This window comes from Perca flavescens, chromosome 18 (genome assembly GCF_004354835.1).
Source record: "Perca flavescens isolate YP-PL-M2 chromosome 18, PFLA_1.0, whole genome shotgun sequence".
Lineage (NCBI taxonomy): Eukaryota > Metazoa > Chordata > Actinopteri > Perciformes > Percidae > Perca > Perca flavescens.
Genome location: NC_041348.1, coordinates 21,949,243 through 21,970,848, shown reverse-complemented (window position 1 = coordinate 21,970,848; position 21,606 = coordinate 21,949,243). Strand labels below are relative to the sequence as shown.

General features: G+C 40.5%; 1 protein-coding gene across 1 annotated transcript; it reads left to right on the top strand.

Annotated features, from left to right (window-relative positions):
• The first annotated feature begins 6,323 nt into the window (after positions 1-6,323).
• On the top strand, positions 6,324-21,130 carry dusp10 (dual specificity phosphatase 10). The gene is given in 5 exon segments (XM_028604585.1): positions 6,324-6,385; positions 15,390-15,767; positions 15,769-16,223; positions 19,622-19,990; positions 20,400-21,130. Coding segments are annotated over 4 exon segments (1,422 nt in total). The 5' UTR covers positions 6,324-6,385; positions 15,390-15,435; the 3' UTR covers positions 20,666-21,130.
• Positions 21,131-21,606: the final 476 nt, after the last annotated feature.

Here is a 21,606-nt window from a genome sequence, read left to right as displayed (position 1 = left end):
AATAGCCACAATAACGGGTGTATTCCAGACCTATGATGGCCCTTCTAAACAGCACGATAAAAAAAAAAGGTTTACGACACACTCGTCATACTGGCAGATGCTAAGATAAAAAATGCTTGAGGGTAGTCAAGTCTTGGGGAACTTCAGGGAGAGGAAAAAAGCACAAAAAAATTTGTTCCAAAAATATCCTCCCCATTCTGTCTGTAAAGTTGAAAGTGACAACTGCAATACCTTTGTTCTTGGAGCACAGCGGCAAAAATAGCTTTCAATAATGTATTAGGAGAATAAAGACTGAGCTGATTCCTGGGGAGACGGCACTCAGCTCTGCGTATGTGCTAAGACCAGGAGCTTTCTCGGCTGTGCACCGACTGTGAGGATAGATCAGGCTGGTGAACGCAAACTGATCCTCTTTACTTCTAAGAGTGCTCTATTTATCCAGGAAGGAATACAATCTTGGCCTCGGAATAAACAGCTCACCCTTCTACATATATGTATGTCTGATCTCATATCTTCACTGGGGACTGGACAATCACTGATAATGACTTAAGACCTGAAATGTTGCTCGTGCACACAGTTGCATGGACAACCCCCGAACTAAAGACAAGCAGTGCAGAACCGCAATGTAATGACTGAAATGCAAAGTGCCCTGACCGACAGAGCATTCACCTGAGTCTTTGGAGGTTTAATTTTTTGCGTGCCTGAGTGTGATAAGTGGCCATCCGAATGTTGTGACTTTCCTTCAAGCTCTGTGGAGACCAGCCAACTGGAGCACAAGTGGGGGGGAACCCTCACTGATCTGAAATCTGAAGAAAGAAGCACAACAGAATTCCAGGCAGGCATCAATTATTAAAAAAAGCAAGACAGCAGTGACACAATCTACAGATTATACTCTTTTTTTTTGGTTTGCCTGACAGTACTTTGGCTGGTTTGACTCGGAATGAAAGATCACATCTAAAAAAAGGTGAATATTTTAACCAAGGAAAGTGACACTCCTACATGAGTTTTGGCCGTCCTGGCTTCCAGGTTATCAAACAGTCATCAGCAAACTCTGTGGAGTGTTTTAAATATTAGAGCTGCTCTGATCTTATTTTTTTTATATGATCTTAATATTTGTAATGCTTTGATGTAATATTTAATCAAAACATTATCTTTTATTTTACAGTTTTTTTGTTCTCAAATTCTTCCATTGGTAACCATGAACCACGTTGTAACCCAGGTTTTGAAAAGTGAGACATAAATTAAATAAAGTATTTGTTATATAATTGAGTCATTATAGCCCTCTCCTGCAGGGGGCACTCCAGCCACCTGCAACATACTGTGTGCATTTGATGTAATGTCTTTATCTCAGCCTTAAAAGGATTTCATTTGAAGTGTTGAAGAGTCTCTGAAAGATAAAATTTGCTTTTATTCATGTGGGCCTCTTTTGTGAGGATTCACATGATGTCACCCTTTAATTCGTGCCCTTTTCTTGCACTGAAAGAGTGTTTTGACTACACAGAGGAGGATAATGACTAGTTCTAGTAAACATGCAATCTTAGATTTTCACTTCTTATTCTGTAGCCTCCTTTTTGTCAAATATAAAAAGAGCATAATGGATATTTATACATTTTAGAGGTGATATCATCGAGGGGATTTCATTCACCCACCCACCCACCCACCCACACACACACACACACACACACACACACACACACACACACACACACACACACACACACACACACACACACACACACACACACACACACACACACACACACACACACACACACACACACATATTGAATCTGCAGTCTGCAAATGAGTTTCACACTTGGTGCAATCCTTTGAAACTCTACAGGTGTAATACCATGTAGGATGATTCTTTGAAACGGTTTTCCTGAAACCAACCTGTTAACTATGTACACTGCACTGACTCATGGAAGCATATACACCCACTGACTCATGTTGTCCCTACTTATCTGTAATTCTGTGTAAGTACAGTGAGCAATGAACAAACAACGAGCTAGACCTGACTCCAAAGAAGCCTTGTTTGTCTTCATGGTGGGGGGTTTTGTGGTTGGAAAATACAACAAAGCCTGGTGTAGTTTTGAATGAATGTGGGAGCTGGAGAGTCTGTCTGTCTCATCCTTCTCTCAATCCGCACTTCCTCTAACCCCCTGAATGTCTGTATGGTTGTTAGTGGAGATAATGTGGTTGAACTTTTTAATATTGTGTTACTTTGACATCAGCTAAAATTCGTCATGTGGATATATATATTGCCTAGGGTGACAGGTTATTAAATGCATTAGTGAAAAAGCTTTTAACCGTTTATAAGCAAACTGTGGACATAATGGATTAAAGTGGATCAGACTTGCAGGTATTTGGACCCATATTCTTAGTCACGCTAACGGTATGGCTCTAGGGATGGCAATGTTGGTCTGTCTACTACGGTCTACTGTCTAACAATTACTGGATGGATTTCCATAAACACTACATTCACGGTCCCTGGAGGATATATCTTAATGACTTTAGTGATCCTCAAGTGCCACCATGAGGTTCTGTGGTTTTGAGAGGAATATCTCAACAATTATTGGATGATTTCTCATGAAATGTGTTTCAGACATTCATGTTTCCCTTGGGATGACTCTTAATGAATTTGGTGAGCCACTGTTTTTTTCATCTAGCGTCGTCATGAAAATTTTCATTTGCCGACTACTTTCATTTGCAAAAACGTTACTCCCATCAGCCTCACCTGTACTTTGTCACATCAGCATGTTAGTATTGTTGTTGTGAACTTTTAGCATTTAGCTCAAAGAACAGATTATATCCATGTCCTTATCTTAAAAGGATATGTTGGTGATATTCTATACTTTTATATTTAAGAAACATTCAGTAATTTTCTACCACAGCTGCTTACTGTGAGTTTTACTCAAACAAAGTGTAAATAGTGATAGTATAGAAGTCAAACACAGAGCTAATCAATATAAGCTTTGCTGAATCGGCCTGCTAGTAAATGTTCATTGCCTGACCTCACTCAAAACTGTGTGCTTCTTCTTTTGTATTCAAAAAGCTGTGATGGTGTATTACAGGCTGACATTTCGCCGCTGGCCTTCTTTCTATGCTGGCCTTTAAATTTGCTGTTTGTGTGTCTTTGTCCTGTGTTTAACTGTGTTAGGTCAGATTAACAAATGGTAAGGCCGGTGGCAGGCTGAATAACAGCATTAAACCAGCGGACAATGGGAGCGTGGGACTAAGCCCATTCACAACCTGTCTGACAGCTTGTTTCGTTGATGTCATCCTCTGACTCAGGCCGTTACCACCGCCGCTGTCACCCTGGACGCTTGGATGCATGACATCACCAAATGACACACATCACTCTCCACTACTGCCTCTCTGCTTTAATTTCTCTTCCTTTTGTCTCTCTCTCTCTCTCTCGCTCTCTCTCTCTCTGTGTCTCCAGTCATCTGCATACTCATCAGCTTTCCTGCATTGTCGGCTACCACTTTGTCAGTCCGTGAACAAGGAGGAGAAGAGCATGAAAGGACATCATTAGTTTTCCAAGGAGACTCCAAACAAAGGGAGAGAACAAAGATTGTAGGATCACGGGAGGTGCTCTCTGAGGATTTTAGTTAATAGAGTACAAGATTTTTTCCAAGTAGTTACTGATGTTCACTGCAGACGGAAGAATAACAAAAAATATGGTGAATATTCATTCAATATTCATTGTTTCAGTAAGAAGATCAGTGAATGATTTACAGCATGTTAACATCTAAAATAGGCACCAATGTTTTGGGATCAGGTAATATGATCAACACATTGTCACTGTTCATTGAAAACAAATTATGTGATTTGGACTTTTTTTTTTTAGAAAAAAAATGTATGGGTTGAGGCAATTCTTCTACTAAAACCCCATTGGATGATCTGAAAGAATGCATCGTCTCAGAGCTGAAAACAGAGCTGGTTTTCTTAGCTTGTGAAAAGCTGATGTTTTGAGGATACATGACAGTGACATCATACAGTTTATAAGGTTTTCAGTTATGATCTGTTCCCATTCACACACCAGGAAACTGAGAAACAAATAAAAACATTTTAAGCTCACAAGCAAATCTCACAGTCTTCACCAGCAGATAGGGGTGGTTTAGATCTTGGTCATTTGTAGCTATATATTCTAACTGGCTGAAGGATTCTAGTCATGGGACGTGTGTCGGAGAAACAAAGATTTTTAACGTATAACTATTTTTTGCACCCGTGTTTTTACCAGATTAAAGCTATAGTGCGTAGTTTCTGTTGCCCCCATGAGGAATTCTAAGTAATGACAACAACACTGTCGGCGCGTCCACATGATACAAGCCTTCCGTGATCACGCACCACCCCCACCCCTCCTCCACACAGTTGCTATTATAGAAATACAGAGAGAGCTGTGTGGAGCTGATAGTCTTAATTACCCTTGTAGCAACAACTCATTTGGCAATGGCTTGAATGTAACAGACGTTAATTAATATCAAAAGGTTACACACTAAAGCTTTAAATCACAGGGTCCGTTTGTTTTGGAAAGGAGAAAACCTCTGCAAATAATTTGGCTAGATCATTTGTATACTACTGGGTAGAGTACTGCATCATACCATATTAGTCTTGCACGGAGCTGCTGTAAAATAGTTGCGCGAGAGAAAACTCAGATTCGACAGATAGTCTAGCTAGCTGTCTCGATTTACCCTGCAGAGATCTGAGGAGCAGAATAAATCCACCGGAGAATAAATCCACCGGAGTTTAAAATTCCAACACAAAGAAAGCGGAAGGAAACGGACATGGGCAACAAGACATGCATCCGGTGGAATTTCCTGCGTCACCAGAGCAATCCCGGAAGTGGAACGTCAAGGATATAGACTATACCATGTAGACATATATGTTGTTTTTTTCTTTTTTTTATATGTAAAAAGTAACTAGTAACTATACGTGCAAATTAAAGTAGTGGCGTTAAAAGTAGCCTACAGTATTTTCCTCAGAAATGTAGTGGAGTAGAAGTATAAAGTAGCATAAAATGGAAATGCTCAATGTACATAGTTACTTTCCACCACTGCCAGCAGATGAAGTTTTCTCTGTTGTCATTGAGATGGATCAGTTGTCATCACATGACCTAAATATGGGACTTTTGGTCATGTATGTAAACAGGTGGTCGTATATGGGAGGAGGAATTGTGACTCCTGTCTCAGTTCAAATATGGCCTTTGAAAGTGATGGTGTTGTGTTTCCCTCTTGTCTACGCTTATTCGGTTATCACTTTCATCACATCCTGTTTGCATAACCGGGACATAACCGACACCATAATATAATTTAGGCAAATAGGGTGAACCTGCAGTATCCCGTCACAGCCAGTGTCATTTAAGGTGATAGGACGGGTTTATTTTCACAATCTTTATAAGTGCACACTACTCGTCGTACTGGTCCAGCGTATGTAAAGCAGCTGTAATGATACGAGTCTGATGTTATTATGCTGAGCTATTTTACACACTGTTGACTAAAGGAGGAAATTCACAAAAAGGTTTTAAATTTGCTATTCTTTTTTTCTTCTGAAAGCATGCTCTGTGATACAGGAAGTGTACCGTTTTACATTTCTGACAGCTACAACAGCTTGTGTAGAATAATAGGGAGACTACGGAATTAGCATAAAAAGTATTAGACACACAATCACACAGTTTCTCATTTAAACAAAGCCAAATAACTGTGCCCTGTAATTCCTGACTTGCTATACATTGTCTCTCATTAATTAAAATGATTATTATTGCAGTTAAAGTCCAGAACAGTCCATTGCTAAAGCATGGAGGCAGCTGCCAACAGAGGCTAAACCCCAGCCCCCTGTGGGACAGCCATGCAGAGCTAAAAGGCCCTGGCTCCCACACAGCCATGCAGCAGGTGACCCCCTGTCCTAGAAACAGTTGCTATTTAGACCTGATTAGCAACGGGTGCGGAGAGAGTCATTGTTATTTATATTGTGTAATCCCTGTGTTTACTTCAAAAGGTTGAGAGCAGCGAGTATTTCTGACAAGTTGCTCCACTCGAGGGTCACGGCCGAGAAGTTTGGTTTATAACCTCGAAGAAGACGTTTCATAAACAGACACTCTCTGTGGGCGATGGGTATAAATATCCAAAGACATCATCTAATACCCTCAGTCGAGTAAATCCATCCATGTGTATGATATGCTTCCATTCTGGGATAAGGTCAAAATTAAATTGGGCTCCCACTGCAGGGAGAATGACAATATTTGCTATTATTGAGATCATTATCTCAGATTTCATCAGAGCACGAGGTAAACCAAAATTGCAAGAGCACAAACTGCCACAGTACGTACATATCAAGCAATACCGAGATTAGGGACGCATCATCACTGACTTTATGCACTTTAAGCGTGAGTATATACGTGAGCAAGTGAGAGTGAATGTTTAAAATGTGTGATTGTTAACTAAACAATATTTGGTAGTTGCTAAGTGACCGTGAGGATGACTCAACCTTCCTCAGGCAAAGGGACATGCCAACTTGAATGAATAATACTGAGCAGACTGGCCCAACTCAGAAGAAAATAGGGTTGTTATGAGTTCAGTGATGTAGCTGTTATTGTTAGGTGTAAACTATACTTCTCCCGGTAATCGGTCACAGGCGCTGGCCTGCTTGCACAGGCAACACTTGAAGGAGACATTTGTCCTTTTAGCAGATTACTTTTTATTTTCACTGCCTACAATCATCAGCTAATTTCAGTAGTTCTCAGCCTTCAGTTGGAACTCCCCTGAGGGTTGTTAGATGGTTTTAGTGGAGGTGGGTATCACATGATGAAAGGTCTTAAAAATGTATTGCTATTAATAATGTTTCTTTCTTAACACAATGATGTAGTAATACATTGATGTTTGATCTTATTTATTTGTTTTTCTGGGATTTCAGACAGCTTTTGGTTTGTTTTGATTTGTTGTTTAGCTTGTTTATAGAATGTAATCTTTTTGATAATTGTGTTAGAAATGTTATTCCTGATTTCTTTTTAATCATTGTCAGACATGGTAAATATGTTTCTCTTATTGTTATTGTTATAGTGTTGTGACGACCTGAGACCAAAAAGTAGTTGAAATGTCAGTTGAAGAGTGAGTTGAAATGGATTAAATATTGTAACCGTGGAAGTTGCAGTTGAAGTGGCAGAAACACAATTACTGAAAGAAGTTGAAATGGCAGTTAAAATGGCAGTGCTGAAGGAAGTGGAAGTGTCGATTTAAGTGTGATTGCTGAATTTCATTTGAAGTGAAAGTAATGTTACAATGTCAGGTGAAGTGAAATCCTGAGAGGAAGTAATGCATGTGTATGAACCAAAATGAGGGTTAGGGGGATGGGTCAAGCTAACACAGGACTCACACCAGGAGACAGGTGTTTGTGTGAAACCAAAAGTCTTTTTTTAAATTACGTGGGTTATGTGAGTCATGTTTCTTTTGTAGCTAGTTAATGGCACAGCACCATCTGAATAGATGATAACGGCCTTATGGACCTAGAAGTATGTGTAGCCGGGCCCTTCTAACCAATATCTATGAGGCTGATAACCACTGATAACGGCTATTTTATGGAGAGATAACATTCAAAACGAGTTGGTTGTTTTTGTTTAATTCTGATTTTGTGGCATATTTTGTATTCTGGTTTATATTGTTTGTCTGTAACTCACTGTTATTACCTACTATCTTGGCCAAGACACTTTTGAAAAAAAAAGTAATCTGAATGAGGCTTTCCTTGTTAAATAAAGGTTAAAATGTTTGTATAATTGCCTTATTAATGTCATTTAAATGTTAAACAGTAGTTGTTCCTTAATGCCATGTAGTCCAGTATCTGAACATGCAACACAACATGAAAAGTAAGCTTTCTCTTGCTATAAACTTTAAAGCTACATTGTGTAAGAATTTCTCCCATCTAGCGGTGAAATTGTATATGACAACTAACTGAATATTACTTTCTAGCCCCTCCCATTCCGATCGCGTTTCAACTGCTAGGGTGGCCAAACCCGGAAGTAGCTCTTAGTATCTCCGTCGTTTACACACAGCTGTTCTAGCTACTCCCATATTAACTTTGGTCTTGTTGCTTTGCCTGTCGCGTTGTCGTTTTAATTCTCTTTTTTCGCTTCCCTGGCGAGTAATCTCCCCCTGGCATTCGTCACAGTGCAGGGTGCCGCTGAGTGTAAAAGGGCGAAAGGCGGAGGTATGTCCCTCTTTGGCTAATGTATTTTAAAGATGGAGGCGCAACGTGACTGCCACCGTTCAATCGACTCGCTCCTATGTATTCTGAATGATTCTGAATGTCAGATTCTACGCTTACGAGAATAGTTAGTAATGATTAGTTGGTGGAAGTAATTACAGATGAATGAGTACATATTTGTGAAAGAACAAAGGCGTTTTTGCTAAGAATCAACTCAAAAAATTACACAATGTAGGTTTAAACATTTTTGGACTTCAGACACATTTTAACATGATTAAATCTAATTTCATACAGTATGTCAGTGTAATGGTGACTCATAATGATTTCTGTGTGGAGATGAATGCTATGATGTTTTTGCCAATTTACATGTTGGGTGCAGTCACTGATGTTATCCGATCTTTTGATATTAGAGAGTATTTTAGGGAATTTTCACACCATGCAATGTTTCAAACCTAAAATACCTTCTGAAACTCATGTTTGTTACATGCTGTTAGACAGGAAAAATACTTTTTATCCAATAAATCCAAAACTAAACAAAGACATGTAGTCATGGTGTGACAGTATTTCAGAGGGAGGAATCATAATGCATCGACAGACTGGGATGACAGTTTTTTGGGGGGGCTCTGAAAACAGTTTGTACATAGTCGCACAGCCCACAGAACAGAATGTTATTTTGGAAAGCAGTGTCAGTCCTCCGTTAAGGTCCTTCTAATTCAATTAAATTGCCTAATGGAGCTAATGAAAATGATTTAAAATGGCAGTAAGAGCAGCCCAGCACGTTTCAATAGGTTAGACACGTTTGAAGCTGTGTTGTGTTGTGTTACAGACTAATAGACTGGAAGCTGATAAATATGCAGAAAGTAAAGGAGCATAGGTCGACAGGCTGTTGAATCTTTGGCAGTGTCCCTCCTTGCCATCGCTGGACATGTTGCTTTTCAAGCTGTTGAGTCTGCAGTAGGACCATCTGTGCCATTCCCTCTTAGAAACCATCAGTAGAAACATTTGTCCATTTCTTAAATCCACAGCATTGAATAAAGAATGAAGTTAATGGCCAGATGGGATGAGATACTGGAAGTGAGGGGGAGTCTTTTGCATATTAAAAACTAAAAACAGCAATTAGTAAATTGGCTAATTAGAAAGTCAAACACTGTCTCCGGGGTCTTTGTTAAATGGATGTCTGTATGACAACTTGGTTTCCAAGGCTACATAAAGTTGAGATCTTCCTGTGCTGCTCTAAATGTGACATTGAGTCTGCACCTTGCTGGAGACAGGAAGTGGTTTGGGGGTTTCATCTGGGCCAGCGAATACCGCACCACCATCAGTCATATTTTCCATGCCGAGCAAGAAAAAAAAAAACCACTTGACTGTGTTTTACATCAAAGTTTGACATTATCTCATACATCATGTGTGTGATCTCTAAACAGATACACAAAGCCGCACTCTGTCATATTTTCCATGGGCTGACATTAATAAAAGGAAGATAGTCAGCTCAATGTGGTTCAAGATCTTGCAAAAGGGAGAAAATGGTTGTAAAACTTGGTTTCTCATCCTGTCGAGCATTCAAAATTAAATAAATATAATTACTTTTACTTATACATCTGTAAACTTTTCAATCAGCAGCAATCAGTTTAACATCCACCTGCTCCCAGTTTCCTGAGGCAACAGAATTCAGATATTACTGGTATTAATGTAACTTTGGCATCTTTTCATTTTAAAGCAAACAGCACTAACAGGAAATGAGCATACAATACGTACAGGATAATATATTACCTCACTGACATTTGAAAAGAGAACATAGCTATAACAAAAACATAAATCATATGTAGCCATGAGTTTTAAAGCATGTTGTTCGCTTTAGCCCTTTATAAGCAACCCTGTCTTCTAGAAATAATACCAATCATTTTCAACGGAAAAAACATGTACAATGCTTTCACAGTCTATGGTACAATGTCACTTGGAGCAATTAAACCTTTAAGCTTAGGTACTCAAAGTACCTGGTTATGGTTAGAAATAAAATGTGGTCTTTGTTTTTTGAGAAGATGAAGTGACTTGAAGCACGAAACAGGCCGTGTTCACGTCATTAATATTAAAGCCAAACCCTGATCTGTCCCTAACCTCCCTAACCCCCACCTACCTAATCAAATTTTTTATGCCCACCATCTCCCCCAAATCTTGTCCAAACACTTAGCCTGCTGCACACAAATATAGCACTTCCTACTCGATTCCACAATGCTGCCAATGAACATAATTCAGGCAGCAATTGTATATACCTCAAAACATATTCAGAGAAGCAAATTAGTGGTATGTAATCGTTATTTCTAGGAGACGGGGTTGACCTAATGCTGTTTTGGTTCAGATATCTTGTCATCCACGGTTAAATTAGCACTGCGTGCTTCTAGGAAACGGCATGACTTCCAGGTAACCTTAATTGTTCCTGATCATCATCAGTAATGTGTAATCATGATAACCACAAACTCCAGATCAGAACACCAATCTCTTAACAAATTGTTTTTCACAGTTTGGATGGTGCACCCTTGGTTCTTGGTAATACCTCATCTTGTTTGATGTAACCCTTAATTCACTGTGTACTGAAAAAAGCCCCGTATTAGATCCAAAACATGTGACACCAGTAAGAGAGAATATTAGTTAATGTCAGCTTGACAAACATTTGGCCAAATGAAACCAGCCACACAGGCAGAACTGGTTGAATTTACATAACCGCTTATGTCCTGCTTCATCCCGTATTTGAACTCCCAACAGATCTCTTAAAAGTTGTTCAAAGTTGTTCTTCCATTACTACTGTAACACAATATCTAAACCATACTGAATGTTTTCCTTAAAGTCAGTGGTGGAAGAAGTACTCAGATCATAATATAATACAACAATCTAGATATACTTCATTACAAGTACAAGTCCTGCATTCAAAATCCTTCTTGAGTAAATGTTCAGAAGTATTATCAGCAAAATACTATAAGTATCAACAGTAAAAGTAACTTTCCTGTAAAATGGCCCCTGTGAGTAATATTATATATGACATTTATTTTAATAATGGTAATACTGAATGTGTAAGCAGCATCTTACTATTGTAGCTGGCTGAGGTGGAGCTAGTTTTAACTACCATTAGATAGTTTGGTCTAGTGGTTCCCAACCTAGGAATCGTGCCCCTCCAAAGGGTGTGTGAAATAGTGGATGAGTTCACCTCTTTGGGCTTAATCTTCAACAATACATAAACTGGTCATATGTTTTGTGTGTAATATTTTCAACTAAAAAGTAACTTCAGCTGTCAGCTACTGTAAATGCAGTGAAAAGTACAATATTTCACTCTGAAATGTAGCAGAGTAAAAGAAGTAACAAAGTTTTGTACACAGGCCAATTTAACAAATAGTTTTCTTTTTGTTCTTCAAAAGGATCAATTATGTTTTGAATAATATTTTAAATAATTTAAAACACACAAAAGTAAGACCAGTCTATTGAAAATATACAGTTTGTGGTCCTTAATGAAAAAGCCCACCGAACCTTTGAGTCTCCTCAAAAAGCAGGGGGTGCTTGTTCATTTACCCTTCATCACAAGGGAAACAGGAGTAGCTGGGAGTCCAATCTGAATCGGCTTTCGTCAGCTGTGTCCATTATAAATAACTGTACAAAAGGCTAATAATAGATGCAATAATACATGCCCTGCATTGTTTCAGCTTGCCAGAGAGGATAAATAGAGAGCTCAGATTATATTTGGGGTTTGAAGCCAGCGAGACCCTTTCACCGCAACATGGGTCCTCCTGTCATATGGGACTGTGCAGTCAGCCAACTTGGCACTTGCTTAATAGCACTCCTGCCAAAGACACCTACTTATTACCACCAATAATGGTACCTCCCTACCTCACATACAGGTCACCTTTGTTGTCTTACACCAGCAAGATCTTTATTTTGATCTTTTTGTTCTTTCATTATGTTACAATACAGTTATAGGGATAGCAGGTTGGGCACTTTACTCTTTCAAAGAGCCATTGTGTACCTCTCAGAGCTTTAAAAAGAAAGGTCAATTGATGTTTTAAATGGATAAAAATGGGTGAGGACATGAAGCAACACACTTCTGCAGCCTGCCTTAAAGATATAATTTGTAACTTTTAAACTACTAGACCTTTGTTATGTATTTTGTTGGGTTGCATACTTACACATTACCCCAAATGTTTTCAACAATGTTCAAATCTGTAATTTTATTGCAGGCCATGGTCATGTCAATGGTGCCATATTCCTTTTGTGCATGCTAACCCTAACTGGGTGAAGGATTTTAGTCATCATGATCTAAGTTATCAGAGAAACAAGCTGAGCAAACGTTAGCCAGCCCTTGCTGTGCCGAACAGTGTAGGAGAAACACAGAGTTTTAACGTGAAACTGTTTTATTCAGTATTTTTACTAGTTAAAATCTTCGAGTCCATTTGTTTTGGAGAGAAGGAGACCTTTGCAGATAATTCGGCTCCTGGTAAAAACCTCCTAATGTCAGGATCTTAAGTTATCAGAGAAACCAGCTTGGCTTAAGCCGCTCCGCCAACACACCGAACAGCGTTGGAGAAACACAGATTTTTCGGAGACCTCTGCCCAGCTCCCGGTAAAAACCTCCTGACCAATGAAAATTTAAGGAATCCTGACCGGCATAAACGGCATTATGATGGCATTGCAGTTTACCTCCCGTTTAGTTAACTGGTTTTATTGGGAATAATAAGAACTGGTTTTGTCATACAGGTTTAGGTAACATTTAAGTTAAGCGGTTTGTATATAAAGGCGCAGAGCTAGCAGGCCTTCAGATGATTCATTTGGAAAAAGCTGACCACAGTAGATGAGTGAGAAAATATAAAACACTGGGAATAAACAGATAAAGTACATTGAGATATTTCAGTGACGACAGTAACACACATCTTTGTAGGCCTATTGTAGACAGGTATGTTGTAATTTGTAATTTAATTTAATTTATATTACCTCTCCCAGGGAGGTCACAGTTTGGTCCCAACTGTTGGCCTGTTTAGTTATCTACTTGGCAGCATATCTTAAAAACAAAACAGATTTGAATTAAATTTGGTGGAAGGGTAGCTCGTTGACCAAGGAACAAGGGATACATTTTACTTCACTTGTCATAGCAGGAAAAGCAAAAGTGTTACTAATAACATTAACAATGGCTCCATTCTATTCAAATGTCCCAGTAAGCCATGACAGTGTGACAGCATGCACAATACAGGACCCTGAACCTGAAGCAACTAAATGGAATTCAGCCATGGTTAGTTATATTTACACCTGTGCTTTTCTCACTGTGACATGTCAAAATGTCTTCAGTGTCATCTGATTTATGTTGTTAAAAGCGCACCTGTACCAACTGACATTGATAATTTAATGGGAAGTATCATTAACTTTCATAATCAGAACAGCTCTGTCCATACAGCTTCCTTTTTTTTTTTTTTTTCAACCAATGTGTTGAAATTCTGAAAATTAATTTACACAGCTGCTTTTTCCATGACCTTTACATTGTTGGTGTCAACATTATGTATAATTGTCCTACACGTCATTGAACACATTATTTACATGTCTAATTTCCTTTTCCTTTCATTTCGTCTGCCACTGTAGCACACAGTAGCTCTATTATATTCTTCTATTACATTCTTATGATAGAGCTCTATTTTACCGTACGTAAAGAGTTTACAAGCAGCACGTGAAGGCACCGTGTCTTCTTCCTCAAGCCTCCTGGAGAGACTTTTGATTGGCTGCCAGTGACATCATCCCTGCTTGTTCAAGGCAGTTCAAGCGACATCCCCCTCCCCTCCTCTCCCCTCCCAGCCACAGAAGCAGACATCTCGGCCAAATCCCTCCCATCACTGGGCCGGTCCTCACTGTACAAAAGGATTACGATTTAATATTAATGAAGCTGCGCATTGGCTCACACCCCCGTCAATCCCGCTGCGCAACTTCTGTAGGCTGGCAGACTTCCTTCAATAATATTTCTGGGGGAGCAGGGTAAAAGTAGGCTACTAAAAATGTTGCCGATCCACAACAGTGGGATGGACTGAATGGAGGCAACGTTGTCAGCAAGCGGAGATAATAAATCCGTCTACAGTGCGCCGCGACACACACCGGTAAGCAGAAATACAAGGCAAGTTTGGGAATTAGTGTCCAAGGCACAAGTTGTTGTTGAAATACACAGTCGTAGAGATTTCATTCTATAATTAATTAACAGGAATATGAAATTGCTTCAACCATTTCAGGCTGGTTAGTGGTTCATTATTGGTATATTATTATGTAAATTACATTAATTAAGTGTTTTATTACAGCTGTTATCGTAATTACATCCCACCATTGCGACAAAGTTACAATTCCTACCTTTAAAATGCAACCATCGTTTTTATATATATTTTTATTTAAAACGGCGGTGTGAAATTGAAATTCCTCCAGTGTTCAGCTCATGTGATCAGTTCGTCTCGTCCTGAAAGCCATATCACATTCTCGGCACGTTCTCATGCCGGTTTCTTCAATGAATTTGGCCATGAATGATTTCTGCTTTTGCTGAACCTGCACCGTGCTTAAAAGGACGGCAATGGCCGGGACAGGCAGTACTCGGCGGGTGTCTTTACATAATATGCCGGGATGACATGCTTTTATGCTCAGGCTGGTGATCAAAAGGAATTGCCACCCTTCTTCTTTTTTTTTTTTTTTACCCCGACTTTTCCAGTTGGGGGAGAGACCAAACTGCGGCGTAGCGCTGATGCAGTATTTTATCTTTTTTTTCCCCTCTCTTAGTATAAAAGCTTTGGATCAGACAGACCAGCATTGTGATGAAAAATTCAACATCACACAGAGACACACACAAGTACAGTATCTGGAGGATGATTCATATTAATTACACTCAAAGTGATTCAGTTACACCAGACTCTGTGATGATTTCACTGTTTATTATTAGTGGTCTGTCAGCCTTAATTTTCCCACCAAGTTGGGTGTTGCCCTGCAGGTGTTGACACTACTAATATTTGGCTTCAGCGGCCGTTTTTTAAGTTTGCATGATGATCAAACAAACAGGAGGTCCAACTGTGTGCACTCTTGCTCCTTCATTCACAGCGTTGATCGGAATCAGTGGATGCAGGATTCATTGAACCAAAGTGGTTTTAGTAAAGATTGTCTCCCTCGCCTCATGTTTTGACTCGTTTCTGTCCCCACAGAGCGGCTTGTTGACTTCTACGTAAACGTCCAGCCCTCGGCCTCCCCATGCCTCCATCTCCTCTTGACGACAGAATTGTGGTGGCGCTGCCAAGGCCGATCCGACCTCAGGAACTCCAACTGCGCCTGGACACCAGCTACCTGGACTCCATATCCACCACCAGCAGCAGCAACAAGACAGTCATCAGCACCACTGTGGTGAAGATCCGGGCGACGGCCAATCTTGTAACGTATATGCCCTCATCCAAGGGCTCCACGCGCTCGTTGTCGTGTGGATGCAGCAGTGCCAGCTGCTGCTCAGTGACTACCTATGAGAAGGACAGCCAGAGCCTCAACCACAGCCAGGTGAGCGCCAGCAGCCCCAACCTCAGCTATGCCGGGCCCCCCCACCGCGATGGTCAGCAACCATGAAGCATTAAGCGCCCCCAGTCTCACCCCGGGTACCCCGAAGGCCCTGTCAGCCGTGAGGGTCATCCATCCCAATGAGCTGGCCAGACGGATGACCTGCTGCCCCATGGGACACCCCATGGGGCCCGTACCGGTCATCATCGACTGCCGGCCCTTCATGGAGTACAACAAGAGCCACATCCGGGGGGCCGTGCACATCAACTGCTCTGACAAGATCAGCCGGCGGCGGCTGCAGCAGGGCAAGATCACTGTGCTGGACCTCATCTCCTGCCGCGAGGGCAAGGACTCTTATAAGGGCATCTTCTCCAAAGAGATTGTGGTTTATGATGAGAGCACCATGGACCCCAACCGCCTGACATTCTCCCAGCCACTGCATGTGGTGCTGGAGTCACTGAGGAGGGAGGGCAAGGACCCTATCATTCTCAAAGGTAACACCTAAGTGGGTGGTGGGGGGGGGATAGAAAAACAATAGCAAAAAAGGGGATAGAAACCACAATTTTATAGGCTTTAGTTTGACTCTGGAAAGAGTAAATCAGTCATCTGAAAGGAATGTCCAATTTAGAAGTGGTAGAAGGTTAGTGGCAATTTAAACTGATATGAAACTAATATGGTAGCATATTAATGTTTAGCGTGTGCGTGTGTGTGTGTGTGTGTGTGTGTGTGTGTGTGTGTGTAAAAGCCTGTTAAACTTTGACCTTTATTGTTTTGGTCAGCTGATGTTGCCTGTAAATACACTGGTTGTAGTTTTACCATCATGTGAGCTTTGTAGAGTATTACAGCAGTTACCTCATACAACAGCTTATGCACGCTCTGTCTAAATCACCCTGATACATAAACATATCTGCTCCTCACCAGCTTTCTATATGACACTCAAACATTTTGCGAGTGTTTCCTGAATGCCTCTGAGTCAACGTCTAGCCGTAAGATCACAGCACCTTGATCTCTTATTCTTCTTCTTCTTCTTCGTCTGGTCCTCCTGTGTGCTTTGATGGACGAGGCTCATCTCCAGTCTCTCATCCTGCATTGGTGTCTGTGTGAAGCTCGCCTCAGTGGGAGGGACAGGAAGACTGTCTTTTTTTTCCCTGGTTTAATTCTTGCAAAAAGCAAGACATCCTCTCTGCTGAGGGAATCAAATGGCTCAGCCTGACTTTCATCTATAAGTCCTTTTTAATCAGGAATGGCCAGTATCTTCCATGTGTCCCCATTTACATGTTTTATTGTAGCCTATATAATCAAATACTTTGGATGTATACATTTGTAAGGCTGGAAGAGTCTTGGCTCCATTATAACTAATTATATTTATTTATTTATACTGTTTATATATATATATATATATATATATATATATATATATATATATATTATAATTATTATTATTATTACAAGCAGTAGTAATAGTGACATATTTGGAACCTGCTTGTATGAATGCAGCGGAATAATTTACTCCATTATATGCTCAGTTATTGGCATAGTCTTAGTCATGATTTATTGTAATACGGGTGTTTCATGACACTCTGCTGCACTGGAAACACAAAATCTTCCGTCCCTGCCCTGCTGCAACTAAGAGCAGAAATAGGTTACATTTAATCTGTCAGAACTGCCATAAACAACATGTCAGTAGTATTGGAAAGTTTAGGGTTAGCATTGGAAACAGCAGGTCTGGTGTGAGAGAGTCATTTCCAAGCAGGAGCCTGTGGTTTATGAAAGTGATAGACAGTTTTCATGTTTTCCTCTTTGAGTTTAGTCAGACGTTAATGACAGACGGTCACACTCGACAGATTTTCATCTCACAGCAATGTGCTGCTTCTGGAAATTCTGTTGTCTTCTGAAATGTCTTATTTAGCAGCTAAGTTCAACCTGAAAAGAAAGACTTTCAACCAAAGTACAGTTTGGAAATATCAACTTCACTGTGTGGCTACCCAAAATGCATTGTTTTGTCGTAGCAGTCTTAATGCTCTCGATCAACTGCATTTTCTGTAAAAATAAATAAATTAAAAAGCTCAGATAAACGCCCTGCAATGCGCTACAAAGCGATTATCTGTTGAACATAGTGGAGCATTTAGCAGCTAAAGAGTAAATTATTTCCCTCAGGAGTTGGAGACCAAAACAGAGCTAAAAGAGAGTGACATACTGTATATTGGACATTGTTCTACAAATAAATGCTAACGTTACTCTGTCTGCTACAAAAAACAACATTCAAGGTTATAAATAATTTATCTGTAGGCTTTGGTTGCATGCAGCAACAGTCCATGTGGAGAACAAATCGGCTGAATTGCAATCCCGAAACCCATCGTCTATCGTCTGATGATGATTTAGCTTTTTAAAATGTGTTTATCTGTATTCATTTGCAGATATCTGTTTATAGAGAGGTCATCTCTGAACTCCTACTCCATTCTCGCATCTTAAATTTGCTTATCGTACCCGGTGCACAGAAGAGAGAGAAGTCTTGGCCATACCAGATACGCTGGAATCCCCAAAATATTGTCTGTAGCCCCCACAGGCTAAATCGCCATCAGACTGATAGCCAATTGGGTGATATTATGTAAATAGTTACTGCCTCTAAGTGCCAAAAATCTATTAATGCTGCTTTAAATAAAGTGAAAATACTCCAATTTGCAATAAAGATGAAGAAAAATACAGTCTGGTGAAATCAGAAATCTCATTTCATTTATTTAATCTGTGGCATTACATACAAGATATTGTATTGTAAGAAAGATATGGTATTATGAAACATTGTAGATGTTTAATTCAGACGAGGGTTTTTAAATGGCTCTAAAATGGTCTTTATTAATACTGCTCTGTCTTAAGAAAAATATCTATATCAGTGGAAATTCCCCCCAACGTCTTGTTGACTTTGTTGTCAGAGGGCCAATAAAGACTTCCCTTTCTTTTATTTGCAATAGTGTAATTATTACCGGCTTTTTTTGTTTTATGGTGAACCCACCTGCCTGGTCACCAGGGGGGGGGAAGTTGTGTGATGACCTCACATGGCATGATGTCCACTCTTGCAATGACAACAATACATGAACTGAGACCGTGTGTGTGTGTGTGTGTGTGTGTGTGTGTGTCTGACACTTTCCACCCCTCCCCACAACTCTTGTGCTGAAGGAAAACTTTGGCCGATGGCATCACTGACAACAGGTGCAAACCAGTTATTTGGAGAAATGAGAGTGAGTGAGTGAGAAGTATATACTGTATCTATTTTAACATTTAGTACATCTATTTATCTGCAGATTAATGAGGGGGATTTCTAGTGAGGTTTAGCTGGTGGAACCTGTTTTAGTTGCTATTTTTGGCCATTTCTCTCCTTCTTAAAAATAATGAAATAGCTGTTGCAAACGGAAACACCTCCAATCCCTTCATATTAGTTTAACATCCAAATGTCGACATTTCAATTACAACTCAATGCAACAGTGTAGTCTGGTAATAGGAGATTTCTGTCGTGTCAAGTGCATCAAAGCTCGTTAAAGCCAATTGTCGCTGCTTTTATCAGACATGTATGCAAAGCTTACTTGCCCTATTCAGTTGAAACGTGTGCCATGTGGTGCACAGAAGCATGAGTGCATGTATTTTTAGCATGGAGGCCTCCAGTGGGAATTGAACCCTTAACCCTGGCAGTGTAAGCTTCATGCTCTATCCAAGGTGGCCAAAAAGGTCCACTTTGCAATTACAAAAAAAGGAAGAAAATAAAAGTAAATATCAAAATGTCGTTGGGCAGTTTCATTCATTTTATGCTAAATAATTTGACTTCCTTCTTGCCCTGCCAACCAAACAGCGCCGTATTCAACTTGAGCTTACATCACAATCTTTCTGTCTGTGTTCACAGGAGGCCTTAGCTGTTTCAGGCAGAGCCACGAGAACCTGTGCGAGCACTCGCTGCACCTTAACGAGGGCATGGACACTGGTGCTGCTGCTGGCCTGACGGGGTCGCTACCTCACTCCCTGCCCTCTACCCCGGACATAGAGAACGCAGAGCTGACACCAATCCTGCCCTTCCTATATCTGGGGAACGAGCACGACGCTCAGGACATCCACCTGCTGCAGCGCTACAACATCGGCTACATCCTAAACGTGACCACCCACCTGCCGCTCTTCCACTACGACACGGGCCTCTTCATCTACAAGCGCCTGCCCGCCACAGACAGCAACAAGCAGAACCTGCGCCAGTATTTCGAGGAGGCGTTTGAATTCATCGGTATGAAAACTTTCAATGTTTTCACTGCAGACGTGTAAGCCTAGCACAATATTTCCCAAACTTGTTGTCTTGTGACACTTTAAGATAATGGGCCCTATCTTGCACCCAGCGCAATTGCCTTTGTACACCGACGCATGTATCATTCCTATTTTGCAACCGACGCACATCGGACTTTTCCCTCCACAGACACACATCGGTAAATTAGGGAATGAATTTGCGCTGCAGGGGGCGGTTCAGTGAAAAGAGGAGGCGTGTTCAGGCGCAAACGTTCCCTGGTGCTATTTTGCAGTTTCAGAAAACAATTCCGCCACAGACCAGGAAAAACTTGGTCTAAAGTCAGTGGCACTAGTCTAAAGTCTAAAAGCATTTATTATAAAATGTTTAATTGTTTCCATGTTTCTCTCTGCAGAGGAAGCACATCAAGCAGGTATGGGCCTTTTAATCCACTGCCAGGCAGGCGTGTCTCGTTCAGCCACCATCGTGATCGCCTACCTGATGAAGCACACCTGGATGACCATGACAGACGCCTACAAGTTTGTCAAAACCAGGAGGCCCATCATCTCCCCGAACCTCAACTTCATGGGCCAGCTGTTGGAGTTCGAGGAGGACCTCAACAACGGAATAACGCCACGAATTCTTACACCAAAGCTGATTGGTGTGGAAACCGTTGTCTAAACGAACCCACACGACTCAACGCTCACACTTGTACTCACTCTCACTGCTTTTTCAAGAGACTTGCTCTATGAGCCGGTTTGGAGTGTGACAGCCGCTGTATTCTTCTTAAATCTCCTAATGCTCATCTCAGTCTCTGGAATGCCAAAGCTCTGGGTCAGTGGTGGTGAGAAATGCCAAAAATCCCTACTGTTTGGACCTGGCCAAAGTCCCGAAGGAGAAGACGAGTTCGAGAGATAGAGATAGGGAGGGGAAGTGGTCAGTGGGAAGCTTTCCATTTGCGATTGCAGAGGAGCAAACAAAGGAAAAGAAAATCGGTTTGGAAAAGATATTCTCTGTGCTTAGGGGCAATTACTGACAAGAGAACTTCTTAAAGCTCACACTGTGGCACACACTTTCTGTTTGCAAACTCAGGCATAGTCGGCTATGGCAGTGCCTGTCAAAAAAATAAATAAAGATGAAGACTTGTTTGGTGTGTTAATGTTGTTGTTCTATTTTTATACAGGGGTTTATGGGGGTGACCATGACGAGCCCACAGCGGCTTACTGTGCAATAATTTCAGAGTGGAATGCAACTGAGACATTGACCTTATGTGTATATATCGGTAATGATGATGAAACATTTCCAGCTCTTTGCTGAAATACGATTTTGATGTTAATGTAATTACTGTTGTTCAGTTCTATACGTTTATGTTAATGGTGCATACAGTTATGCTGTAACATTTGGCGCAGACGTGTACAAGAGAGAAAAAAAAAGGGCTTTTTTTTTTTGTAGTGCAGCTTGTGGGTCTATGTCAGTCATCAGAACCACAACTTCATATTCTGTAGGTTTGCTTCAGTATCTTCGTTTTGCAATTCCTACATCCACATATGCATATTTTAGCAATATATATATATATATATATATATATATATATATATATATATATATATATATATATATAT